This window comes from Monodon monoceros, unplaced genomic scaffold (assembly GCF_005190385.1).
Source record: "Monodon monoceros isolate NGI ecotype Baffin Bay Population unplaced genomic scaffold, NGI_Narwhal_1 Super_Scaffold_19, whole genome shotgun sequence".
Classification (NCBI taxonomy): domain Eukaryota; kingdom Metazoa; phylum Chordata; class Mammalia; order Artiodactyla; family Monodontidae; genus Monodon; species Monodon monoceros.
Genome location: NW_021703775.1, coordinates 63,922,505 through 63,950,457, shown reverse-complemented (window position 1 = coordinate 63,950,457; position 27,953 = coordinate 63,922,505). Strand labels below are relative to the sequence as shown.

The 27,953-nt window shown below is 51.7% G+C and overlaps 1 protein-coding gene across 1 annotated transcript in view; it reads right to left on the bottom strand.

Moving 5' to 3' along the window:
* The window catches only part of GALNT14 (polypeptide N-acetylgalactosaminyltransferase 14), a 95,494-nt gene that overhangs the window by 25,810 nt on the left and 41,731 nt on the right, over positions 1 to 27,953 (bottom strand). The window contains exons 6-11 of the mRNA XM_029231622.1: positions 27,792 to 27,913; positions 20,373 to 20,460; positions 19,518 to 19,602; positions 16,679 to 16,782; positions 3,138 to 3,264; positions 870 to 962 (exon numbers count right to left, since the gene is read on the bottom strand). Coding sequence (XP_029087455.1) covers positions 870 to 962; positions 3,138 to 3,264; positions 16,679 to 16,782; positions 19,518 to 19,602; positions 20,373 to 20,460; positions 27,792 to 27,913 — 619 coding nt within the window. The remainder of the gene's footprint in view (positions 1 to 869; positions 963 to 3,137; positions 3,265 to 16,678; positions 16,783 to 19,517; positions 19,603 to 20,372; positions 20,461 to 27,791; positions 27,914 to 27,953) is intronic.

The following is a 27,953-nucleotide window of genomic DNA, read 5'->3' as shown; positions in this document are numbered from 1 at the left end:
GGTTTATGGTTTCAGAAATACAAATCACTTTAGCAGCCTCTGATTTAATCCTCCCGGGCAGTGATGGGCTCGACCTATGGAGAGTAGGCTGCAAAAATCCCATCTGTCAACAGCCTTAGAATGACTGAGGGACATTAGATGACAAAAGCCACCGGCTGCCCCCCACAAAAGATGAATGATAACATCAATGAAGTTGCCATTTTTCTCTACTCAAATCAACCCTGGGTTGGGGAATGCAACATCACAGAGTTTTGGAATCTGACAGGTGTGATCTGAGCCTTCTCCCCCTCCTGTAATGGTGTGATCCACGGCAGGAACCTGAACCTTTAGAGGACCCAGTCTCATCTGTAAAACAGGGGTAATTATACCCATTTCTCAGTTTGCGGAGGACTAATGGGATATCTCATGTAATGGTATCTGGCACTTAGTTTCTCTCTCTGTCCTCTTCGACCCCCATGAAGCTGGAGCCCGGCTCTAGAGGAGATCGCATGGTAGCGTTCCTCCTAGGAAGGCAGAAGATTTAGGCTTGGGCAGCTGAGGGCGAGAAGGAAGGAGCTCCGACCTGGAGGGGCCAGGGCTGCGTAGCCCAGCACCCCACCTTTCTAGAAAAAGCTGGAAACACCAGTCCACTGCACAAGGCACGGCTCTGCCCACTGAGTAGACGGCCCAGGTTGCCCGGTGCTCATCCCACAAGAGCTGTCCGAGGCCCTGCAGCCAGAACTGGGCAGGAGCAAGGAGGTGCACGAAGGGAGAAGAGCCCCAGCCTGGGCCCTGGAGGGGCCTGGGGGCTCGGAAGACCAGCTGAGCACACAGGCCTGCGAGCTGGGGCTCTTGGCGCTTTGCACAAATAAACCAGGAGGGACACTTACTTTCCAAAGGGTCTCTCCAGGGCGAACGGCCGGGAAGCATAATAGTACTGCTTGTATTCATCCATCCACACCTCAGCTGTCCGCTTGGTGTTCCTGAGGAGACAGGGGGTGTCGGGGAGGTCAGAGAGGACCTGGGACGTGTCCAGGTAAAATATGCACAAGCAGCAAGCCGGCAGCGTCACCCCCGCGGGGCCCACCATGGTCCAGTGACATTACTCTCCCCACAGTGCTGAGCCCAGCCACCTCCACCAATCTCCAAAGGGACCTCTACCCCAAGACACAGGGTTTTGGTAGTCACTACATACTCTTTTCCCAAAAGGCACAGGCCAGAGAAATTACATCAGAAACTGAACTTCTGTCGCCCTCAAAAAAGAAAAAAGTCAGGGAGAAAAGAGCCAGGAGAATCTGGTACGTCCCTTCGGTGCCAGTACAAGAGGAGAAGGGCCGACCATCTCGCCTCTGGCTGTCCACGGGCACCTGCTCCAGAGCTCTCCCCTTCAGCCCAGGGCCCAGCTCTCCAAGGGGACAGCCAGCCACACACGGGCTCCCACAGGCCACGTGATTAGCTTGGTGCAGGTGTAAAGAATTAAGCAATCACGCCATCTCGGTCAAACGTTTGCCAGGACTCTGAAGCTTTTAAAAAATCGGCTATTCGCTCTGAGTTTGACATCCAAGGTCACAGAAAAAGAGACAGAGACCGACACGGAGGATGTCATTGCTCAGCTGTCCAGGAGGCAGGGGTACCAGGAAGAGAGGATGTGGGAAAACAATCAGAAGCCAGGAGCAGGGCTGAAGTAGCACCTGCCAAGGCCCGAGTGCGTGGACTCGGGGTCTCAGCAGAAAGGCCACGCCCCTCCAGATTTCTGCTTCTGTGTGGAACAGAGGCATTCAACAACGGAGCGTGGCACGCCCTTCCAGCCCGTGAACCTGGAAGGAGTCATGCACACGCAGCCCAGCTCTTGGCGCTCGGAAGACAGCTAACAGAGCCTTGCCGCCTCCCTTCACTGGCCTAACCACCGGCAAACTGGAAGCTGCCGAGGAGACACTGCCCCACATTTCCCTCCCCTCCAATGACCCACTGGTGGCACGCAGGATGCCTGCTGGCCAGGGCCCAGTCTCAAACACAAGGAACGTTCTGGAGTCCAAGGCTCTGCCCCCTCACTCCCAGGCTGGCCCCTTTCCCCATCACAGCCCCACCGCTTTCCTGTGCCAGGCGCCCCCAGATCACCTTTCCCTGTAAAAGCCCGGAGCCCAGGCAGCCCTGCCTTTTGTTCCTGTCCCTGCTGACTGGGTTCTCACTGCCCTGCCCTGCCCAGCATGGGGTCAACTTTCTCCCTGTTCAAGCCCATCACGCCGCCATACCTGTCCACACCCACAGCTGTCCATACGTGTGAGAAACCGAGGACGGGAGAACCCAGACGAGGAGAAGAACACCGCAGGGGAAGCAAAACACCAAAACACCAAAAGAGGCGCTTCCCCCAAATGGACCAAATGAGAGAAAAAAAGGGCAAAGTGGAAATAAATGGGGAGTGAGCTGTCAAGTGACAAGAGACAAGGGGAGACGAAGCTGGAGGACCAGAAGAAGAAAAGGAGAAAGAGGTGTAAGGAATTATTTTTAAAGAAAAGGAGAAAGGTTGAAGAAAAAAATCACGGAAAGCAGAAGGGCGTATGGAAGGAGGGAGGGAGCAGGAATAGGCAAGTGGGCACCGCTGGGTCACTGAGACCCCAGGATCTTCGTCCTGTCCCCAGGCAGGAGATGACAAGTCCCAGGAAAGGAGCCCAGGGCCGCAGGGCCTATGCCAGCCTGGCTGCTTCTGTGCACCCTCGAGGCCCTGGAGCAGTCAGGTGGGTTGTACCTACTTGTGCCTCCCCGTTCCCGAATCTTCCCAAGGGCCTTTCCCCTGGTGACCCAGCCTGAAGGTGGGAGCAGCAGATCTTCTAGAACTCAGGGGCAAAACGGTCACCCTTTCCCCACCCCAAACAACCCAAAATACCCAGGGCCCTGAGCCCTGCAGGATGACGCTGCCCAGTGACTTGAAGCCCCCAAGGCTACATGTGGGGCCTTGGAAGCCAACAGTGGAGAACAGCCTTGGGGCTTCCAGCCTGAAGCTGGATGGGCAGGCCTGACCTCTCCTGCTCAGGCAGCAGCCCAGCGAGCAGGACCCACAGCCCCTGTCCAACCAGAACACTCAGGCAACCTACCAGAGAACCCAGGGCAGCAGCAACCCATCACCAGAAAAGCCCTCGGCCACTGCAGCGCACACTTACTTTATATACGTGTTGGCATTTCCATCTGGGAAAACATACGGGTGCTTCTTCCGGAAGACGTGGCCCACTCGGCTGCAGGGGACGATCTCTAGGCTGCCCCCGCACATCCACACCCTGAAGGAGATTTCTGCAAGACAGCCATGCCCCCCATCACTGCTCTGCCTCCTGGACGGAGGGGCACAGGATGGCAGCGTTGAGACTCCAGGCGCCAGGGAATCCCAGGGAGCGGGGAGGGCCGGCCGCACCCGGCCTCGGGTGCGGCGGTTACCAGCATGCTCCACTGGCCCGGCAACCTCGGCTTCCCGGCCCACAAGGATTGGTAACAACTCACACCTGGGAGGGTGGTTTGAGTTAACAGGGAAACAGTAGGCGGCAGGGAGGAGCACACAAAAATCAACGCCTGTTCCGTGCCCTCATGGAGGCCTCTGGAACACACTCAGGGGCCCGCACAGTGGGGGCCACTGCTGTGATGCTTTAGCCTGGAAAGAGAAGCCTGGGGGCTATGGGAGAGCTGCTTTTGAGCACGTGGAAGATGGATTAGACGAGCTCATATGATCCCAGAGGGTTAGAGCCAGGACCGAGGAGAAAGAATTTCCACTGGAGGCTATGGGAGGATTTTCTGATGGTCAAGGTCCAGATAGAAGGGGCTGTCATGGAGTAAGTGTATTTGCCACTCTGACAGGCTAGCAATCCACATGGCCTGGAGGCGACAGAGAGGACCAGTTTCCAGGAGGCACCTGGACAAGGTGTCCAGGACAGAGCCTCCCGACACTGAGACGGCAATTCTACCCGCTGCAAGGGCCCCTGAATCTTAGCCCGGAGGAGGAAGTCTGAGCCGTAGTCGAGAGCTGGGAGCAGCCATAGAAAGTGCTGGAAGCCTCGAAGCTCCTGTTGGAGGTGCTCCCCTGGGTGGGGATTTGCACAGAAACCCCTTTTTCCCCGTTGGCTGCTACTGCAGGGACCTCCGGGAGCGGGGAAGGGTGGAGTTAGCAGAGGCGCTGGGACTAGGCTGGCGGGTGCATTTCTCCCTCGGGGCTGCTTCCTGCAGGCTTGGAGCAGCGGTTCTACCCCAGAAGGAAGCAGCGGAATTCAGGGGTGGTGGGGGAATATCTCTCATCACTGCCCTGGTTTGGAATTGCTGAACACTGTGAGGGGTTTTATTATCGCTGTTAACTCCTCTACAGATGGTGCATCCCCTTACGGACTGCACCCAGGGCAGCCTCCTCGCTGCACGCCGCTGGCTGCCCATCTGAAATGCTTGCCTGGCCCGTGCTTCTGCCGTCAAGCTCAAGCAAGAGGAGGACAGGATGGCTCAGGAAAATCCCGTGCCCATGGGCAACTGCCCCTGGAAGCAGCCCGGGTGTCCATGAGCAGGAAATGAAGACGCGGGTATTCCAGTGCTGTCCCACCATGTACGACGTGCCCTGCACCCTCCAGCACCTTGGGCCCCACTTCCCTGGGTTTCTTCAAGTGCCTGGACACAGATTCTTCATCCTGATCTTCACCTGCTCTCATACCCGCCTGTCCTCAGTCACCCTTTACCTGTCCCCTCCTGCCTCCTGCCCTGTGTCCCTGGAAGAGTTGCAGGCCAGGCTGCCTTGACAGCTGTCGCCCCCTGCCCAGGTGCCCTCCCAGACAGGCTACAGCTCACTTCCAGCAAGCTCGGGTTGCCCTCGGAGTGGGGGCAACGTGGACACTAGGATGAAGAACGGACGTCTCAAGAGTGCTGTCAAATGATGGCAAGAACACAGGGTCGGGGAGAGACAGGAAGAACTTGGCTTTGGGGTCATGGCCCCAGGTCTGCAGTAACCCACTAGCCGTGTCCCTGGGAAACCTGCTTGACCTCGCTGAGGCCGGGTTTCCTCACACGTAAAATGAAGATCATAAAAGTACTCCACAGGATTGCTGTTGACATCACATGAAACGGAATTTCAAGAATAACTGTGAAAACTCTTAAGTGTGCTGGAAAGCTCAGTAGCAGTTATAAGACATTCCTCTGCAGGCCGTCTCTTTAAGACGTGGACACCAACGGCATCGCCCACCTGTGCCCACTTCCAACTTCCTAGATGATTCACAGCTTCCTGCTTCTGCCACAGGAGGCAGTTGAAATCTGTGGTATTTAACACCTGAGATTTTGACTCTCCATAGAAATCCATGATACACGGCGCCCTGGCGTTTGCCTGGTTGGAATCGGGGGCACCAGCCTGGCGTTGGTGGGGGATGATGAGTGAGCTTAGCTGACGGCCAACATCCAGCTCTCCACCTTGCAGTGATGCACGAAGGGGCGGAGGGCTCGGTGCAGGGAATTGTGATGGGACATGTGTGAATTTAGCCTCCAGGGCTAAGGTCTACTGGGCTCCAATAATCAGCTCCTCTCCAGGACCTCAAAACAGGGTTTCCAGTTCCCAAAAAGGAAAACCCTCTCATCCCTCAAAACCAGAGATGGAGGCCTTGCTTACTGGATATAACCTACCAATTCTGTGCCGGCTTTCTTCCAAAAATATGCATACATTTCAGCTATGGTCTCTTCCTTACATGTATTCAAATGAGACATACGTCCCTCCTCATTTGCAAAGCAAATCCCTCCAACCTGTGCCTCAGTGCCACCCACCCTTCCCGCCCCTGAAACCCGTTCCTCTCCCTGTGCTTCCTTCACCCAGCATTCTGCTTCTCTCTGAATCTATTGGCCCCCCCTCCTCTGCCACCATCATGCACAGACCCCACCTCAGAAAGCACCGTTCTCCCCTCCACCTTCCTTTTGGGCTTCTGGCATTCTCCTCCCCAAGGCGCTATCTCTGAGTGCCTTGCTGACACTGCTTCCTCATCCGACCCCAACATTCGCTTGACGCTGAGGACTCACCCCTATCCCACCAGCCCAGCTCTACTCCGGGCTCCAGCACTGACGTCCGTGGCTGCCTGACGCTCTGTCGAGGTGCACTGGATGCCCTCAGATGCAGCACGTCTTCTACCCCATCAGCATCCTCTAATAGCCCTCTGCAGGCTGCCTCCTCTCCTCCACCTCTAAAACCATCCTTCCTCCTCGTTCTCCTGTGTCTGTGCTGCTTTAAAACATCAGAGCATCTCAGTTCTGCAGGGGAGGAAAGGACTCTTTCATTTTTTCCTGGGCTGGGCTTTGGTCCTCCCTCAGGCAGTAACTTCTTAGTCATCCTAACAACCCCACACACGGTTGGGGATGTTTCTGACGATGCAGAAGCAGTCCTGATAGGACAACTGACAGCGGGTAGCTGGCCTCTGAAGCCCATCTCCCCAGCTCCAAAACTCCTGCCCTTGCCCTGACCCCATCTCACTCAGTGTGGACACGCACCATCAGCCAATACGGCTGTGGACACAAAGATCCTGACTTCAGGGCACTCGCAGACGAACCAGAGAGACCAATCTATAACCAGCTGCCTTATCCACTCCTTCATCCAGTCCTGACACCTGCCTGTCTCAGCTCTGCTTCCGGCCAGCAGATGTTGCCCACAGAGGCTGCAGCCTGAGATGCAGTAAGAGCTTCTCTCCTCTGGAGTCCAGACTGTTGTATCCAAGATGACCTGAGACACATGCCTTGCTGTGCCTCGGCCAGAGTCAAGGCAGTCTGGGTGATGAAGCTTGGAGTGTTCAGATCAGTGTAATGACTTTCAGGTACCATAGTGTGGAGTATTTAAAACCTAGGACATATAGTTGTCCCACCCTTAGCTACACCACTGACTAAAGGATAACAACGTGTATCCTCCCAGGACTGCAAGCCAGGTCCGGTGATTCACAGATTTGTGCTGAAGCCTCTGGGAAAGGCTTGTGATCCCGAGGTCCAAGCAGTGGGGCCATAGACCGAGGTGTAAAGCAGTGGGCCTTGCAGGTAGAGCCCAGACCCTCCACTTGCCATGTCTTCAGTTCCTGCAAAGTCATCACTTTCTTAAGTGAAGGAGTCAAAAGATGATGTAGGGAGTTTGTGGGGGGTTCTCACTGAGTCAGCACCCGCATAATCTCCCTGGTGATGGATGTCACGCAGCCCCAAATCTGCCCTGAATTCCAGGCAGGGAGATGTGTAATTATTCCATCCTCATTGGGGGCGCTGTTGCCTTCTTCTTTTCTTTAAACTTCAGATTAATATTTGGGAATAAACTACCCTCCCCAGCCTCTGTTCTCAGCTCTTTCCTTCTATTTCCTCATCAACTCATCAGCAGTTTTACCAGCGCTCATAAGCCCCCAACCCTTAGCCAGAGCCAGCGTCTACCTGACGAGCCGTGATGGTGGACAGGAATCCAGGGGAAAGGGGACAGCTTCCTCCCCAGGAACCGAATCACAGCTATTCCTATACCACTCCTTGGCCATATAGGTCAAGTTGAAATCTCCTCTGATAGCCCGGTTTCTACACAAAGGCAAAGGGAGCATTAGACACAGGCTCCCCTGAAGGCAGTGGGCCTGTTTTAAATGCAACCTCATGGACTGTATACAGACACATTTATTGTCTACACAGCATTAGCCACTCTCCCTCTGGCCGGGTTGAAATCTAGTGAGGACAAAGGGATTGCAGGGGACAGTGATGGTCAGTAAGAGACACTCATCTGTCCACACAGACAAATGTGGTGACAGGGACCTTTCCTTTCAAGAATCTTTACGTTCTCAGGGTCACCTGAGCTAGAAAGCTCTGTTATTATTTTTTAATGAGTACACGGACTCGAGTAGAGGCAATCTTATTTGGGCCACAAAGGATAACCTTGAACCTATGAGCAAAATTATACTTCACACCATCCGGGACAATCAAGGTTGCATCCAGGTCCCTGACTTCTGAACAAGCAGTAACCACAGGCCCACCCTGGTCACCACGGGCTGTCCGGCTGCGAATGTCATGGCGGCACCCTTTACCTCTCCACAGTCGCTCTGGAAAAGCGTGGCCTTGAGGGACCGCACCTGGGCCTGGGGCTTAGCAAGCAGCCCCACCTGGGTCGGGGGAAGATGACTTTACATCAGACTTGGTTGCTCTTCTCAGATGAGGCCACTTCTCTCATCTTGAGCCCCTGAACCTGGAAAAGGTGAGGCCAAAAGAGAAAGCGAGAGGGACCCACTGTTCCCGCGAGTGTGACACAGTGCTCGTCTGACAAACCTGCTCGCCTACAGCCCGAAGGCAAGGCAAGGCCACTGCTCGGGGCCTCATTCGTCTTCACAGTGGCCCTGGGAGCGTGTTTCTACTGCTGCCGTAACAAATTACCACACCAACCCAGCGTGGGTTTGGTTGGGCCCTCTGCTGAGGGTCTCTCCAGGCCACGATCAACATGTCAGCAGGATTAGGTTCCTTTCTGGGGGCTCTGAAGCTTTCGAGTTGATTCAGGTTGTTTGCAGAAGCTGGTTCCTCGCGGTCGCAGGGCTGCGGTTCCCTTCTCCTCACTGGCTGTAGGTCAGGGGCCCCTGCTACATCCACGCTGCCCCTCCCCCGTCACACCAGTGGCAGCCAGGCCAGTTCCTCCCAGGCTGTGAACCTCTCTGACTGCTTCGCTCCATCTCTTCTGACTCCAGCCAGAGAAAGTTCTCTGCTGCAAAGGGCCCAAGTGATTGGACTGGGCCCACCTGGACACTCCAGGCCACTCTCCCAGCTTCAGATTCAGGAGCCTTAATCACATCTGCAAACTCCCTTTTGCCGTGTAAGGTAACCTCCTGACAGGTTCTAGGTGAGGAGATGCTCTCCGTGACCAAACTTTACTCAGGCTCGCCCTCTCTCTGACTAGGCATGAGCTGTTGTTCCTTACCCTCGTCAGGCCTGCATCCCGTTTTAGCAAGAATCCTGCCAAGCCGGTTTAGAGAATCCATCCCCCCAGCCTGCCCCGGCCCCCATACCTGACTACCCTGGTAAGAAACCTTAGGTCTCCATAGAAATTCTGAAATTTTTTGCTCTAGTTCTGTGAAAAATGCCAGTGGTAGTTTGATAGAGATTGCATTGAATCTGTAGATTGCTTTGGGTAGTAGAGTCATTTTCACAATGTTGATTCTTCCAATCCAAGAACATGGTATATCTCTCCATCTATTTGTATCATCTTTAATTTCTTTCATCAGTGTCTTATAATTTTCTGCATACAGGTCTTTTGTCTCCTTAGGTAGGTTTATTCCTAGATATTTTATTCTTTTTGTTGCAATGGTAAATGGGAGTGTTTTCTTGATTTCACTTTCAGATTTTTCATCATTAGTGTATAGGAATGCCAGAGATTTCTGTGCATTAATTTTGTATTCTGCTACTTTACCAAATTCATTGATTAGCTCTAGTAGTTTTCTGGTAGCATCTTTAGGATTCTCTATGTATAGTATCATGTCATCTGCAAACAGTGACAGCTTTACTTCTTCTTTTCCAATTTGGATTCCTTTTATTTCCTTTTCTTCTCTGATTGCTGTGGCTAAAACTTCCAAAACTACGTTGAATAAGAGTGGTGAGAGTGGGCAACCTTGTCTTGTTTCTGGTCTTAGTGGAAATGCTTTCAGTTTTTCACCATTGAGGACGATGTTGGCTGTGGGTTTGTCATATATGGCCTTTATTATGTTGAGGAAAGTTCCCTCTATGCCTACTTTCTGGAGGGTTTTTATCATAAATGGGTGTTGAATTTTGTCGAAAGCTTTCTCTGGACATCTATTGAGATGACCATATGGTTTTTATTCCTTAATTTGTTAATGTGGTGTATCACACTGATTGATTTGCATATGTTGAAGAATCCTTGCGTTCCTGGGATAAACCCTACTTGATCATGGTGTATGATCCTCTTAAATTTGCTGTTGGATTCTGTTTGCTAGTATTTTACATCTATGTTCATCAATGATATTGGCCTGTAGTTTTCTTTCTTTGTGACATCCTTGTCTGGTTTTGGTATCAGGGTGATGGTGTCTGTCATACAGAGTGAAGTAAGTCAGAAAGAGAAAGACAAATACTGTATGCTAACACATATATATGGAATTTAAGAAAAAAAATGTCATGAAGAACCTAGGGGTAAGACAGGAATAAAGACACAGACCTACTGGAGAACGGACTTGAGGATAAGGGGAGGGGGAAGGGTAAGCTGTGACAAAGTGAGAGAGTGGCATGGACATATACACACTACCAAACGTAAAACAGATAGCTAGTGGGAAGCAGCCGCATAGCACAGGGAGATCAGCTCGGTGCTCTGTGACCACCTAGAGGGGTGGGATAGGGAGGGTGGGAGGGAGGGAGACGCAAGAGGGAAGAGATATGGGAACATATGTATATGTATAACTGATTCACTTTGTTATAAAGCAGAAACTAACACACCATTGTAAAGCAATTATACTCCAATAAAGATGAAAAAAAAAAAAGAAACCTTAGGTCAGTGTAGCAGAATTCCCCCCACTTTGTTTTTAAATTAAACTTTTAATGTTGAGTTAATTGTACATTCACAAACAATTATAAGAAATAAAATAGAGATGCTGTGTACCCTTCATGGTTTTCCCTAATGGCACCATCTTTCAAAATTATAGTACATGAATTTAACAAAGATATTCACATTGATACAATCCATCAATCATATTCAGGTTTCCAAGTTTCATGTATATGAATTTGTGTGTGTGCATGTGTGTATTTACCTCATGCAATTTTATCACAGGCATATGTCCATGTATTCACCAGTAAAGACAGAGAAGAGTTTCATTACCACAAAGATCCCTCATGCTGCCCTTTTAATCACACCACCTCTCTCCTCTCCCGTCAACCTCACCTTTAACCCATGTTAACCATTACTATTTCCTTCATAATGTTGTCACTTCAAGAATATTATCCCCCCCGCTTTTGATGTTCCCTCTTAGTAATTTCCATTCACCGCCCCCCGCCCTGCTCCTTGGATCCAAATCCCCACCTGTTCTTGTTGTATTTGGAGCTGAGCCCCATACCCCCCAGCCCTGCCATTGCGATAGCCTTGACACCCATTGTGAGAGTCCTGAATAAAGTCTTTCTTACCATTTTAACAAGGGTCAGAATAATTTTTTCTCTAATACGGGGATTAGGGCGGGGATGTATTTTGGCGGAGGCCCTTCCCCTACCATGGGGATCACTGTCTCCACTTTAAAGACTTAGAAACAGTGAGGTAAAGCATCTTTCCCAAGGACACAGAACTAGTGATGACTGCGGGATTCAAACGTAGGCCTGTCTGATTCCACAGCCCATGCTGACACACAGGAGTATGCCTGCCAAACCTGACACAGCCTGATGTCCTTGGCTGTTCTGGGGATGGGGGAGCTAGCGGTGGCAGCTCCTCTCTGGGGCCCTCATCTCTCTCCTCAGCATTGTCTTTTGTATCTGGTATGCTTTAGAAACCCCCCATTTTAAATCCAGAAATCCCATATTCTCCCTTCATATATGTGCCAAGGCCTCCATTTTGGAAAGGCACACCTCCTACCCCACCACTTATACACACACACACACACACGCACACGCACACTTTTACTGGGCAACAGGTTCTTTTCACCTCTAAAGACCAAAAGCTAAAGTGAGTAGATGTATTAGATATTTTCCATGTATCCTGTGTTATGAAAATTGGAGTTTAAACATCCAATTTTAATGCAAAACAACTTCTGAAAAATAAAAGGCTAAAAGCCACATTTCCCTAAAGCCTGTTCCTATGCTGAACTGCAGATGTAATTATCAACACTTCAGCTCCTCTTAGAAACGCTTTGTGGGAATGACTGCACCAGGGTCGGGCTGCTCGAGTGCATAGCTGGGGTTGGCTTTCAAGTGGCCGCTTGGGGCCGCTCCCAGCAGATGAAAGTGAGATGGGCAGGCCAGGCAGTGTGCCACAGAGGATGGTCCCGGTCACCCTGGCCAGAGCCTTGTCCAGTGATCTCATGGACTTCTGTGCTGTGAAATCAAGTCGATGCAACAGAGGCGACTACGTCTGGGACACACGGAAACCCCACGTCTTGGGAAAGGAAAGACATCTTTACCTGCCATTGTTATTCTCCACAGGCTCTGTTTAATGCACGGAGACTGATTTTAAATGGAGCCTCAGAGTTGTGTACATGTGGTCCTTCCCACCCTGAACCCCCTTCCTGGTCAATCTCCCGCTTTGAACACACATTCAGCGAGCAGTTTCCACCGCTCCAGTCATCGAGGTCGAGAAGTTAGATGAATGTTCTTGTAGGTGGAAGGCACGGAAGAAAAAACAGACAAATACACGAGAGGGCCCAGTACCAGAGTGGAGAGGAGAGCAGGGTGCTGAGGGGAGTGGGCAGAGGGTGGGTAGGAAGGGTGTCCTAGTCCTGGGGGAGGCCAGGCAGCCCCAGAGCTGTGATCTGTGGCCATTTGGCACTTGGTGGAGGGTGGAGGCTAGATCTCTGTAGATGGCTGGGCATGTCCGGGCAGTGCAGGAGGGTCTGTCAGTGCCTCTGGACTGAAGGCTGGGGAGGTGGGCAAGGTCAAGGAATGGTGTGGGCGTTGTCTTTAGGACAAGAAGGGGCCACAGGGGGTGCCAAACCCGGGAGGGTGGGAGAGATTGGCATTTCCAAGAGCACTTTGGCGGGAGTGTGTGGGGATGGCTTTGAGGGGAGCAGACTGGAGGTGGAGAATCATTTAGGAAAGTAAGAGGGGGATGGACATGAGTGATGCTGAGGGGAGAGGATCTTCAGGACTTGGAAGCAAGGGGCCCTCTTGCCATACACTGGAGCTTGCATTTTTTACTCTGACATGCAGATCCCTTTTCCCCTCCTCACCATCTGTCCTTTGCAGGTGGACAAATGGGACCTAATCAGACTTATAAGCTTTTGCACAGCAAAGGAAACCATAATAAGATGAAAAGATAACCTATGGACTGGGAGAAATATTTGCAAACGATGAGACTGACAAGGGCTTAATTTCCAAAATATACAAAAAGCTCGTACAGCTCAATATCAAAAAAAACCCCCAGGCTTCCCTGGTGGCGCAGTGGTTGAGAGTCCGCCTGCCGATGCAGGGGACACGGGTCCGGGCCCCGGTCCGGGAACATCCCACATGCCGTGGAGCGGCTGGGCCCGTGAGCCATGGCCGCTGAGCCTGCGCGTCCGGAGCCTGTGCTCCGCAAATGGGAGAGGCCACAACAGTGAGAGAGGCCACAACAGTGAGAGGCCCACATACCGCAAAAATAAAAAAAACCCCAAACAACTCAATCAAAAAAGGGGCAGAAGACCTAAATAGACATTTCTCCAAAGAAGACATACAGATGGCCAACAGACACATGAAAAAATGCTCAACATCACTGATTATTAGAGAAATGCAAATCAAAACTACAATGAAGTACCACCTCACACTGGTCAGAATGGCCATCATCAAAAAGTCTACAAATAACAAATGCTGGAGAGGATGTGGAGAAAGGGAACCCTCCTACACTGTTGGTGGGATTGTAAGTTGGTGCAGCCACTGTGGAGAGCAGTATGGAGGCTTCTTAAGAAACTAAAAACAGAACTACCACACGACCCAGCAATCCCACTCCTGGGCATATATCTGAAAAAGATGAAAACTCTAATTCAAAAAGATACATGCACCCCAATGTTCATAGCAGCACTATTTACAATATCCAAGACATGGAAACAACCTAAATGTCCATCAACAGATGAATGGATAAAGATGTGGTACATATATACAATGCAATATTACTCAGCCATAAAAAAGAATGAAATAATGCCATTTGCAGCAACATGGATGGACCTAGAGATTATCATACTAGGTGAAGTAAGTCAGACAGAGAAAGAAAAATATCATATATCACTTATCTGTGGAATCTAAAAAACATATATAAATGAACTTATTTACGAAACAGAAATTGATTCACTGACATAGAAAACAAACTTACGGTTCCCAAAGAGGAAAGTGGAGGGTGGGGGAGGGATAAATTAGGAGTTTGGGATTAACATCTACACACTACTATATATGAAATAGATAACCAACAAGGACCTACTGTATAGCACAGGGAACTATATTCAATACCCTGTAATAACCTATAATGGAAAAGAATCTGAAAAAGAATATGTATGTATATGTATAACTGAACCACTTTGCCGTACACCTGAAACTAACACAGCATTGTAAATCAACTATACTTCAATTTTAAAAAAAAGCACTGCGTGTTCTGGCATGTAAAATGCTAAAAAAAAAAAAAATCCAGAAATGACTTTTAAAGTGCTGGGAGCTGGGCTCCCCTGGTGGCGCCATGGTTGAGAGTCCGCCTGCCGATGCAGGGGACACGGGTTCGTGCCCCGATCCGGGAAGATCCCACATGCCGCGGAGCGGCTGGGCCCGTGAGCCATGGCCGCTGAGCCTGCGCATCCGGAGCCTGTGCTCCACAACGGGAGAGGCCACAACAGTGAGAGATCCGCGTACCGCAAAAAAAAAAAAAAGTGCTGGGAGTTGGCTATAGTATAATGGAATGTTGGAATTGGAGAAAACAGTGTTTCCTGTGTTAGCTGTCTGCAGTACTTTCTTTGTGATTTAAAAACTTTTGTGATGGATTGTAAAATGTCTCTCCCACACCTCTCCCGAAGCCCCTCCCTACTTCCCTGGTCCAGTCAGCACTTGGTGATGTCAAACCACTGGGAAACCAACAAGAGGAGATCACCCTGGATGTGAGCAGATGTGTGTCAACATTGCTATAAAGAGAAGGTACTGGTAGGTTGGACCAGAATGTGACATCATTGAAAGTAACACGCTGCCTGCATCCACACGTGGCTGCCACGGAAAGGAAGCATCACACGTACTTTGTGTGGGTCAAGGGGGCAGAACAAGGCCTGACTGATAGAAGCTGGGCTTCGACTTAGAAGAATTTTCTAACAACTCAACACAAAAGTTCTCAACAACAGAACTTACCATACTGTGAAGCAGCAAACACACCACCATCAGTAGCATTCGAGCAGAGACTGGATGACTGCTGTCTATCAAAAGGGCTGCAGAAAGGATTCAATGTACAGGGATAAAGGCCAGAGCACATCAGGAAGAATCACGAGAGGTACTGTGAACGTGAGGACATCTGATGGGCTCTGCCCAGAAGGACAGAGACCTTGTCCCCATTGAGAACGCCAAGGGTGTACCCGGCTCCAAGTTCTCCCGGGCTGGTGCAGGCAGATCCCCCCTCAAACCCCACCCCAAAGACCCCCATGGCATCCGAGGACTGAGTCCTAGTCAGGGGATTTGGTTTGGTTTGTGGGAACTGGGATTTTCTGCTTTGTTTGCCGAGCTTCCAACCTGGCCCCCACACGGCAGGACGCGGACTTTTCTGATAGATTTCTCTACACTGCCCAGCTCTGCCCAGTTTAGGAGAGCAGATGCTGTGGGTCAGGCCAACAGCCATAAATTTCCAGGAAATAACTCTTAATGACTGAGGAAGAAGGCCATAACGCATCCTGGAGACAGGGACAGGAGAAAACAGGGGCAGAGGACGACGCACAGGATTACTGCTAAATGCCAGGAAGAGCCCCATGGATCCTCCTCCTGGCCTGTGCCACTGCTCGGGGAGCCCATGCCAAACACACTCCACGGCACCCAGAAAGGGGAAGGGGCCCTGACATCCTCGGACTCTTCTTCCTCTCTTGCAGTTTATGTTTTTATTTTTTTTTAACATCTTTATTGGAGTATAATTGCTTTACAATGGTTCTCCTGTGGTTTATTCAACAAATAGTTACTGAAGCCTCCTTCATGGCAGGCACCATACTGGGCAAGGGAGATAGCCGTGAACAAACAGACCAAATCCCTGCCTTGTGTAGCTTATAGGCTGGTCACCTCTTAGGTCTTACCTGCTGGAGGGAAGAAATTGTAACTAACGTGTATTGTGTCCACATGGTGCCCAGAGGTTTTACAGACTTACCTGAATGGATTTCCACAGCAACCCCCAAAGCATCCCTGTGTTACACTTTTAACACACGAGGAAACTGGAGGGTCAGTCATTGTCATCATCTAGATGGGACGGGTCTCCGACTACTTTCTCCTGTATCTGCACACGGCAGCCCTACACCACTGTGGCCACACCTGGCCATGTGTTTACACAGTTCTGGAACATATGACCCAGCCCCTCCCCCTCCCCCACTGCTTTCTCTGCGCGAAAAGATGAGGGCTTCTTCAGCATTCACCCAGACCCTCCTCACTAACCCAGTGCCGAGTGCTGTACGCCTAGACCAGCCAACAGATGTGATCCAGATGTTAATGGCGTTGCTGTCCATCCTCCTCCTCATGCTTTTTATCCCCAGTCTCCTTCCAACTCCAAATTCCCACGTTCAGTACTCCCAGCTCAAGCCTGCCTCTGGCCCTCAGACTCGGTGCTCCTCCTTTGGTCTTTCCAGCTTTTGCATCTCAACTTCCCCCTAATGGTCCATCTGGGTGTGTTTCCCTGGTCCGCAGCATCCATGTGGCCCCATGGATAATCCCCCTCCTTCCCTCCGCCCTCCCAGCAGCCACTCTTCTGGCACCCCACGTGGTGTTCCCCCAAAGGAGTGACCTGCTCCCCATCTCCCTGGCCCTCATCCCAGGCACACGTGGTCCGATGACACGGAGACCCGCACCCTAGCCCCTGGATGCGAAGAGAGCGACTCACCGAAGTTCTCCCCGCCCCAGATGTCCATGTCCGTGTCATATTTCCCCAGGTAGTCGAACCAGGATTTGTCCATCACGAAGAGCCCTCCAGCTATGATTGGAGTCCTGTGCATTTGGAAGGAAAAGAAGGAGGGTCAGTCACGGGAGGGGGGCTGCTGCCGTGTTCTCTGTCCTGGTGGTCCTGATCTTGAGGCCATACTGTCCACTTACCTCAAACAGGAACATGCTCCAGGGCTTTTCCCTTCGACTGTAAATCTCCTGACCCTGCAGACAGGCTAATATGCTCGTCTGCACACCTCCTGTGGGGCAGTCGGGATTTGCTCAGAACCCCGGCTGTTCGGAGGGCCTGGGGAGCCTCCCCCTGGCTGCTGCCACAGGCCCTGCCCAGCGGGGCTCTCCTGGGAGCTCCAGTACAGGGAGCGGGGACCATGGGCCACTGACCAGGCAGAGAAGACGGGCTGCGGCAGCAGCTGTGAACAGCACATCCATTCCTTGAGACTGGACTCTCTCTTCTTTTTTTTCCTCTCTTTCCTTCTGCTACAGATTGAGTTTTATCCCCCGAAAAACATGTTGAGGTCCTAACCCTGAGTACCACAGAATGTGACCTTATTTAAAAAGAAGGTCTTTACAGAGGTGATCAAGTTAAAATGAGGTTATTAGGGTGGGTCCTAATCCAATAGGACTGGTGTCTTATAAAAGGGGACATGTAGTTGCAGAGACAGACATGCACAAAGAGAAGACAGTGTGAGGAGACACAGAGAGAAGACGGCCCTCTGCAAGCCCAGGAGAAGGTCCGGCACAGCCCTCAGAAGGAAGCAACCCTGCCCCCACACGGCAGGACACGGACTTTTCTGATAGATTTCTCTACACTGCCCAGCTCTGCCCAGTTTAGGAGAACAGATGCTGTGGGTCAGGCCAACAGCCATAAATTTCCAGGAAATAACTCTTAATGACTGAAGAAGAAAGCCATAACGCATCCTGGAGACAGGGACAGGAGAAAACAGGGGCAGAGGACGACGCACAGGATTACCGCTAAATGCCAGGACCGCTAAATGCCAACACCTCTGTCTTGGACTTCCAGCCTCCAGAGCTCAAGACGGTACGTTTCTGTGGTTTAAGCCACGCAGCCTGTGGTACTCTGCTGCAGCAGCCCTAGTAAACAAACACACCCTCATCTTCATTCTCTTTCCTTGGGGTCCTCTCCCAAGCTCCCCTCCCCTTGACCACTGAAAGAGATTCCGGAGAAGCCACTTGGAAAGGAAAGGGCTGCAGAGTCCAGCCAAGCAACCCGATAAGCACAAGGACGCATGTCTGCAAGAATCAACAGCTCGGCTGGGGTGCTGGCAAGCCCTCCGGGACCCCGCCCCTCATTCCGTGGGTCCAGAGGGCGAAGGGCGTTTTCTTCTATGTCAGACAGTTAGTTGACGGGGAGCAGGTCAGAAGCTCGGTCTCCCGATGCCACGACACCCTACTATCCTCTGGGAAACACTTGTCCTCTGATGAGCAGAGATGTTCCCACAAGAAGAGAACCTGCCCCGAAAACCCTACCCCTGGGACAGGGAAGGGAAACCCAGAGGCAGCGGCACCATCACTGCCTTGACCTTGACTTTGTCCTGGTCCACTTGCCACATCAGACACTTCCGGCAGCAAGTAACCGAGGCACTGGTGTGTGTTCCACGGCCCTGAGGATGGTGAGAAGGTTCTGCTCTCCCTTTAGGAGCAAATGGCACTATCTGGCATGCCACGTGGCTCCAACCTCCCTCTCGGCATCACGCCAGATCATGAAAGCTGGAGGAGGGAGGAGGGAGGAGGGACTGGCAGGTAGATGCGACAGAGGTCCCACTGCAAAGTTCTCCCAATTCCCACCGTTTGTCTGAGTGTCACCACTCAGTTCTTCACAGCCCTTTGAGTCTCAGTTTGACTTAAGTTAGTTCAATGAAAATGATCAAACATTTACTCTGTGGCAGGCCCCGAGTTGCAGAGGTGCCCCTGAAGAGCCCAGAGCATCCCTGCAACCCCAGCAGGAGCAATCCCCGTCCCGTGGTCTTCTCTCCACATCCTGAAGCACTTGCTGGCCTCCTGACGTTCCACTGGAGGCAGGAAAGTTTTAGACTGGAGGTTCGCAACAGGCCTGGGACACGTGCACCCTCCAGTCTTGGGAACACTGAAGCCACACACACGATGCAGACACCGCTGGGTGGCCCCTGTGCTCTACTCTACGCCGAGCCCTCCGATGGGCCTGAACCCCAGGCGGCCATCTGGCCACTGTGCTGTGGGTCACAATGGGGTCTGGAAGTGAGAATGTAGATGAGGACAAAGCCATCTGCAGCACCGCAGAAGCAGCCCAGAGCTGACGCTCCTGTCGTGTTCTCACGTGGGACGCAGCAGTCGTGTGTGTTCATAGCAGTGGCCATGCCTTGACAGCAGCCTCCACTTACAGCAATGGCTGACTCGACCTACCTGGGCTGAATCCTGACATCCAGCACCTGAGAGCTAAGGAACCATCTTTTCCCTTGTCAGAGGCTCAAACGGGACCATCTGGGACCCTCCAACGTTTAGCTGGAAGTGTAAATATTGACATGGCATGTGCGTGGGTGGACAGCGCTGGGCAAGTCCTCAGCACAGGTCTCCACCGGCCCCCATCCCTTCAGCAGAAGTCTCCATGAGGACGGAAACCTCCTAAAATAAGGGCAAAGGCGGTGCTGGCCTGGCAAAGGGTCCTCTTGGTTTCTGCCCAATCGTGTGAGCATCTCACGTGGACTGCTTCCCTATACCACGTGACAGTGGGAAGGGCCAAGTGGTTATGAATCTGCCCACCCCTAACCCTTGCCCTGACTCACCTAATGGGCTCAGTGGGGTCCAGGCGCCGAGCCTTCTGCTCTGGTGTGAGCTGCTCCCATTGGAAGTGGAGGCTCCAGTCAAACCCTGAAACACAGCATCCGCATGGCTGACTTGGTCTCTCTGATGTACCTGCAGACCTTGTTCATTCTGTCCCTTTACTAGAAGCTCAAGAACGTACCCAGTTTCCCAGGTGGTCCCAGGGATAACAGGTCTCACCCAAGCTGGTCAGCAACCCAGCTGCCTGATTTCCCTTCCGGCTTCCTTCTTTCTCTACCCCCTACTGCCTCTCTGAGGCTTCTCTGCTGGGTGGACTTAGGGAACAAAGGGCACAGGATAAAGAGTGGGAGTTGACAGAGCCCAAGAGTGGGACCTAAGGGGGACACGATGGACAGTTATGGAGTGTGGCCCTTGGCCAAGAGTCTCGGGAGTGGGGGCGTGTAAGCAGGAGGTCTGTGAGTGGCTGAATCACCCCAAACCCCTCTTGAGGAGCCAGCACTCAGCCCTGGGCAGAACTGTGGTGGGCCTTGAAGAGAAGGAGGCACCCAATACTGAGATGCTGGAACAATTCAGGCCCCACATTGGAGGGGGTCCCTTGCTTCCCTCGAATCCTCAGGCCCTGGAGTGACCCCGTGTTGGAGCTAGAGCTCAGGGGGCTAGGAGTGACCTGCCACCCCGCCAGCCCTTCCATTCACAGTCCCCATGGTGAGGGCCACCCTGGAGCTATTGACATTACAGGATGCAGGGCTGGAGGTTCCAGACAAACCACTAGGTGATTTTTCTCACTTTCGCCCTTGGCAGCAATGACTAGGAGAAAAAGAAAGTCCTTACTGGGCAAGGGTGTTAGCCCCACTCACCCCCTCTAAGTTCCGTGGCCGACTCGATGTAGTTGAAGGTGTCCAGGTGGATGATATCGATCACGGGGCACACCACCCGCGTGTAGTCCTGTAAAAAGAAGGCCTGCACGCTCAGATGGCGGCATAAGAGAGCCAGGCCAGGGCTCGGTAGGGCCTCGCCCTGGGAGGGCCGGAGACTGGGTTCAGGGCCTTGACTGAGAACTTTCCTCTTTGGATCTCAATGTTCTCATCTATAAAATGGGCCAACAGACACTGCAACCTCTCCAGTTATGATGCCTACAATGCTAAGAGCCTTTCCTTTACTCCCGGGCGCCTTCTCATGGCCATGTAGTCAGGGTGGAGACACGGGGAGGCTGGCTGGAGCATGCTGCACACTGAGAAAAGGGACATCAGGAAGAACGGGACCCCTGAAGTCCTTCAGTGCCATGGGGCTCTCAGGAGGCAGAGGACACAGTCAGCCAGCAAGGTGGCCTAAAGCCTGCAGCTCCAAGAAGCAAAGCCACACCTCCACAGTGGGAATTTCCCAACACTTACCTTCTATGCCTATGGTTCACGGGCAAGTTGATGCATAGCATCTCCAGAGATTCCAAACTTGAGTTGTCACCTGTGATAATCAAGCCTGTACCTCCAGCCCTGACTTTGCTCCTCACTTCCAGACTCGGGTGGATGGCCCCTCCATGTGGACGCACACGGCCTTTCAGCGGTGCCTTCACCATCCTCTCCCCACACACGCTCCTTCCCTTGGTTCCCTATTTCTGTCAACATATCCCCCCTTCCTCCCCAGCACTACCTTAAGAAGCTACACCTCTGCCCATCAACTGGATGGATCCTGCCGACTGTAACTCTAAAACTGCTTTTCTGAATGGATGCTGACTCTCCCTTACCCCCCCGAGCCTGGCGAACGCGGCAGTGGACTCCCAGCTCCTCTCCCCACCCTCACCTCACCCCTTTCCCTTTCATTCTACAGGTAGCTGACAGAGTTGTCTTTCAAATCTCACTCTGTAGCTCAACAGCTAAAAACTTGAATTGCCTTGAAGATAAGGTTCACACTCCTTAGCCTGGCATCCAAGACCATCAAAAACAGGCTTGTTTCTAGCTTTCCAGCCTCATTGCTTGCTACTTCCCCCAGGCTACCCCGCTGATAAGCATCAAAGTCATCCAGGGGCTAGTTTCAAAATCTGCAAGACAAATTCACCAGTTCTTGGGGGCCATCAAGGCATTGCGTATGTTTTTAAAATCTTCCTTAATTCTGGATGAACACTCCCATACTGGTATGCAGGAGGGGAAACTGGGCTCTCATGGGCAGGATAGTTGAGCTGTGACCAGGAGACTCACTGGCTGAATGGGAATCCAGCAGCTGGGAGGAGACAACAGGCCTGGGCCTACAAGGCAGGACCACTTTTCCAATCCTTCGCACCTACCACCCCCGGTCAGCATGGGCAGGAACTTCTGTTTCTCTTGCAGTTTCTCTTGCATTTAATTTCCTGACTCAATCTCTCCCATAAATAAGGCCGTCTTCTAATTTTAAGCTCAGATTCACCGAGCACCCGCCTTGACATTCACAGACTTAATTTGGCCCTTGGCCTCCACACACAGCTCATCTCAACAGTGACAAGGTGCCTCTGAAGCCAACTGGCTCCCGCGAAAGGAAATGCTCACTTTCAATGCATTGCTTCCCCCTCTGGGATGTGCACAGATGCTTCCTGTACAGCACCTGCCCAGCTGCCACAGTGCTCTGGGGCCCCTGTCACCATACGTCCGTGTGTATATACACACTGCATGCACACACAGCCATCCACCACCCACACCAACATCTCCACAGAGACACACCCCAAAGATATTCTCCTGACTTGAATTCTGAAATGTTCTCAGAAGTTCAGAGACTGATCTTCTTCTGTGGGTCTGACAAAGTCCTATTTTTGCCTTTGTCTGCTGAGTTTGGGCCTCTACAGCTTCACTGAGTCTTTAGGTAAAAACCCTTGTGCCATAAAGGATTAATCTGAAGATACGTTTAGCCCTTGCTCAACTCCTGAGAGGTAACTTCTAAGCCCTTGGCATGTTCTGCCTATAAAAGTGTCTGTTTACCTGGGACCCTGGGGTTACATCAGATAGTCTATGCTAACGATGAGGTTTGTGGTGACGGCCTTGGGTCACGGGGTGCCAACTCAGCTTGACCTCTGGAGGGGCATGGAAACCATGGCGGTGATTAGCCACGTCTATGTGACTGGCCTCCAATAAAAACCCTGGACACCAAGGCTTGGGTGGGCTCCCCTGTTTGGCAATGCTCCGTGCATGTTGCCACACATCCTGGCTGGGGGAAGCAAGGGCTGCCCGCACACCAGCACTGGGAGGAGACAACTGCACGATCGTGCCTGGAACTCCCCCCATGCACCTCTTCCCGCTGCTGATTTTAATCCACATCCCTTTGCGGTAATAAACAGTAACCACGTGTGTAGCATCTTTGCTAAGTTCTCAGTCCTTCTAGTGAATTACTGAAGCTGAGGGTGGTCTTGGGGACCCCAAACTGCAATACTGTTTATTTTTAATCTTTCCTCAATATTTGGAAACTGCAAGACAAAATAAAATGCTGGTTGCTTACCTTGGCCACAGGCTTCCCCAGAAGCCACCCATGGGCTCTGCCTCCAGGGCTGTGACAGACTCTGGGGTACTCTTCTGTAAGTTCTGAGGGTTTCTGTCCTTCCACAACACGGTTGTGACAGCTGCTTGGCTCAAAGTCATGGAGGCCAGATAGGCAGAGAGGGATGTTTGGGGCTAAGTGCTATGTGGAGCCAACCTTACGAGGGGGCTGCAGAAGATGACATGACCCCTCGAAGACAGGACACAAACCTCCCTGAGTGACCCTGGGGGTCATATCTGCTCCACTTCTGTATCCCTCAGCCCCAGGCCAGAGCTGGCTGGGCAGCAGGTGTTCAGCTGGCATTGGCTAAAAGAGGGCAGCTATGAACTCTCTCTGAGGACACTGTCAATGGCTAGAGGCAAAGCAGGTGGATCAATTACAGCTGAGCAGGATGGCCTCTCCTCACACAGGCTCAGGGATGGATGGACTCTCCATAAAGATGCCCAGACCCACGGCAGGTCCCCACCTGTGTGCTCCAGTGGCTTTATCTTTAGGGCTAGGTCCACAGGTAAGCTCAAACGGCAGCTGGTGAAATCCCTGGCAGATCCAGAACAACACGCCCTCCCCCTCTCCGACACAAATCCAAGCCCAAGCCCCACTGAGAGCCAATGGCCATCAATCACCCCTCCAGTCATACCTCTCTTCTTTCTCCACCATCTCATATAATTAAAACCACATTGTAAACGGGCAACCAAAGAACTTCTAGAGACGACCATTCACTCATTGCATCCGCCAGCATCACTGAGCACCTACTATGGTTTAGGGACTGGGGATGGCACAAAGATGAATAAGACCTTGCTGTCTAGGGAGGGTGGTGGACAGGAGAGCAGAGAAGTACAATGTGGGGTGTCTGTTAGCCTGGAGGGAGGGATGGGGGAGCGAGAGGGCGGCCAGGGACCTGGGTTCCCATTCTGGTTCTGACATCTAGAATACGTTTTTTTTGTTGTTTGTTTTTGTTTTTTGCGGTACGTGGGCCTCTCACTGTTATGGTCTCTCCCGTTGTGGAGCACAGGATCCGGACGTGCAGGCTCAGCGGCCATGGCTCACGGGCCCAGCCGCTCCGCGGCATGTGGGATCCTCCCGGGCCGGGGCACAAACCCATGTCCCCTGCATCGGCAGGCGGACTCTCAACCACTGCGCCACCAGGGAAGCCCTAGAATACGTTTGACCTTAAGCAAATCAGCACACTCTGAGGAACTCTGTTTCTTCATCTATGAAGTAAAGGCAAATTATAATTTGCAAAACTATCCTGCCTTCCTAACAGGGCTTTTGGAAGGAGCAAGAAAGGAAGCATGTGAAAGGGCTCTGAAGCATATGTAAGCCATTATTTATATCAATTTGCCAAATGCTACAGGGATTGAAATTTCTTAAAATCTTTTTTTCCTACTAAAGGAATATGTAGATAAGGGTGGCAGGGAAGAAGCCTCTGTTTAAAAAAACCTAACAACTTGGTGCTTGTTTCAAGTATCATCATGTAATTGAAGGGAAGGAAGGGAAATCAAGGAGATTTTCCATGTGGAAAACACCAGCTGAGGACAGCTTCTGACAGCTCAAGCCCAACCTCTTCCTTATCTCTTTCTATTTTTGAAAATCCCAAACTCCAATTACAGCTTAAAATTTCCACTTCCACTCACAAGATCAAATCACGTTTTACTCTGAGATGAGACACATATGAAGACACGTGGAAACAGAGGCTGACACACGCCCACACTCCCCATCCTGAAGGGGATGTCTCAGCAGAACCATCTCGTTATCAAGAGTCGGGGTCTGGTGAAAACCTCTGCAGGTGAGGGTGGGACCACAGTCTGGGGTTTGTCTGAGCAACCCTCTGCCATGAAAGCTTTAGGTCAGACAGTGGTGGGCACTGGGAGCTTGGCCTGGGGGGCTGAGCCCACTCTTGGGGCCGCATGACTCCTAGAGGAGGACTGCTGTGCAGGGATACACAAGAGAGCATTTTTTCAAAGAGGGCTTCAGAGATGGACTCAGCGCCACGGGGAAGGAAAGGGCCTCCAGGTTCATTAAGGATGCCCGAGGAAAGCATCCTGCAGGGATACATCAGCCTGGAGGTCCTTATAGGTCAAACACCGAATTACCACACAACCCAGCAATTCCACTCCTTGGTATGTACCCCAAAGAACTGAAAGCAGGTACTCAGAGGAAAACCTGTATACAAATGTTTGTAGCAGCATTATTCACAATGGTAAAAAAGGCAGAAACAACCCAAATGACCATCAGTGGGTGAGTGGATAAACAAAATGTGGTATATACTGTGACACTGTGATATGAAAAGAAATCTGAATTTAGCCTCTGTTCCTCCTAAAACTCTTGGAATTTCCTGATTGATTGGGGGTGACAGGAGTATCTTTTGTTCTCATAATAAGCCGTTTTCACTCTATCTGAGTTTATACTAATGAGGTGACTCTTGGAGGGGGGGGGCTGGTTCCCAGAGGAACCAACCACGTGATTAAAGGGCTGGAAATTGCAGCCCCACGCCCAACCCCCTCACATTCCCTTCCCCATTTTCCCCCCACCTCCAAGGAGAGGAGAGACGCTGGAGATTGAGCTCAACCACCAATGGCCAATGATTTCATCAACCATGCCTATGTAAAGAAACCTCCAAGAAAACCCTAAACAACACAGTTTGAAGGGTTTCCGGGTTTACTAAGAGTGGACTTGAGGACACGGGGAGGGGGAAGGGTAAGCTGGGACGAAGTGAGAGAGTGGCATGGACATATATACACTACCAAATGTAAAAGAGATAGCTAGTGGGAAGCAGCTGCATAGCACAGGGAGATCAGCTCGGTGCCTTGTGTCCACCTAGAGGGGTGGGATAGGGAGGGTGGAAGGGAGGGAGACACAAGAGGGAAGAGATGTGGGAACATATGTATATGTATAACTGATTCACTTTGTTATAAAGCAGAAAATAACACACCATTGTAAAGCAATTATACTCCAATAAAGATGTTAAAAAAAAAAAAGTTTCCGGGTTGGGGAAGAAAGCAGGGTGTGGATTCCTTTTCCATGGTCCATCCCAACTCTCCCTCGAAACTCTGCCCAAAATAGGTGTTCGATAAATGTCTGGTAGTTAACTTAGAGGCACGAAGCGAGCCCGTTTTCCTCCTATTCCAACCTTATCACCTCCCGTTGCATCTAGTTTCGTATTATTATCATTTCCAAACACTGAGCACCTTACTCTGTGACCACAGTGAGGTGATTGGTGCCGCCCTGGGTTTGTCATCTGTTAAGGGAGACGGAGAACTAAACCCAGAAAAGGAAATTGTAAGGCTAAGTGGGCAATTCTTGCTGGGAGTGATCCCAGCTGGCCACGCAGTCAGGAAAGACTTCCTGGAGGAGGGGAGACATGGGTGAGGCCCTGGAGAGCAAGGGGGTTGTGGAGAGGTGGGGAAGGGCATCCAGGGACAGGAAGGGCTTAGAGGGAGAGGAAGCAGTGGGCGTGTCGGGCACGGGCAGGGAGGAGAAGTAGTCTAGCTTTGTAAGAGTGTTAGACTTGTGGGGGCTCGCTGCATTTGTAGATGGCGCACAAAGGGAGGGGAGGACGTGGAAGGGCCTCCAGCGCCGGGCCAAGCCCCTCAACAGAATGGTCTGCTCATAACCGACTATGTCTCCATCCAGACCTCTTCACCTGGTTATGTCACACACTTATACGAGCCCTCCCGATCTCAGAGAAAGTGGTCACGGGATGCGTTTTAACATCTAGGCCCAGGTGTGGGAACTCTGTACACCCACCGAGGTTCTCTCAATGGATGAGCAAAGTTGGTAAGGATTTCTCAGTACTCTGAGCGGTTCACACATCTCAATTCCTTCATCCTCTGAAAACCGTCATTTTGCAATAGGAGTCAAGGAGCCACCTGCCACCTTCAAGAGCGAGAAGGAAATAACCACAGCACAGGGGAGATGCTGTTGAGGCAACAATGAGGCCCCTGGTGTTGGTGGTACCAGCTAGGAAATATCAGCCCAAATTATATGTTTCTCCCGGAGGCTGTATCCTCACCTGTGAAATGGGTATGTTAAAAATACCCGGCTTCCCACTTCACAGAGCAGCTGCAGGAGACAGTAACTCAGGGAGGAAATGAACAGCATAAATGCTAGTCACAGACACTGGCATCTAAGCATGCAGTGCTTTCTGCAGATCAAGGCAGGGGAGGGGTGGATGGATTTTTGGGAATATAAAATAATGATGGGAAAATTAAAACAAATTTTTTTTTAAATTTCAAGAGGAATAACTGAGACCCAGAGAGAGAAAGCAGACAGAATTCTAGGGTAATTTAAGGGCAGACAGAGGCAAGGAATTCAGGTCTCTTAGCATCCACCCCCGGCTCCCACCTTGGCCTTTGGATGAGGGTGACACATGGCTGGAGATAAGTCAGAAGCCTCAGGATTTGCATTATGAGGCCTGGTTAATTCCACTGCCTCCTTTTCACAAATGACACTCATCAGCACTCCCTTTCTGGAACTTTCTAACGTCTGGGAGAAATCGCTCTGGGCAGTTCTCTTGGCCAGGAAGCTGCGTGTGTCATGTACCAGCCATGGGCAGCTCCGCCTGCAGGCCTGCTCTGGGTGACAGTGTGATGCAAAAAAGAGGTCCTGGGCTTTGTTCCAACGCTGCCTGCTGGGCGACCCCGGGGAAGGCCACTCTCCCGCATTCTCTTCATCTATAAAATGGGGACAGCAATCTGTCCCACCCAACCCCCAAGGGATTGAGGACATATGTGAAGTCCTGAGCTTACGGAAGTGGGGGGCACGGAACCCACCTCGCTCACCTCTTTGACCCTGTGCAGCAGGGGCTGGAGCCAGTCCCTGTTCACCTCACAGTGGCTGTCGAGAAAAGTCAGGGTGGTGCCCTGGGCAACATCGGCACCCCGGATCCGGGACCGCACCAGACCTGCAGGAGGGACAATCGGCCGAGTGGGCGCCAGCGTCGC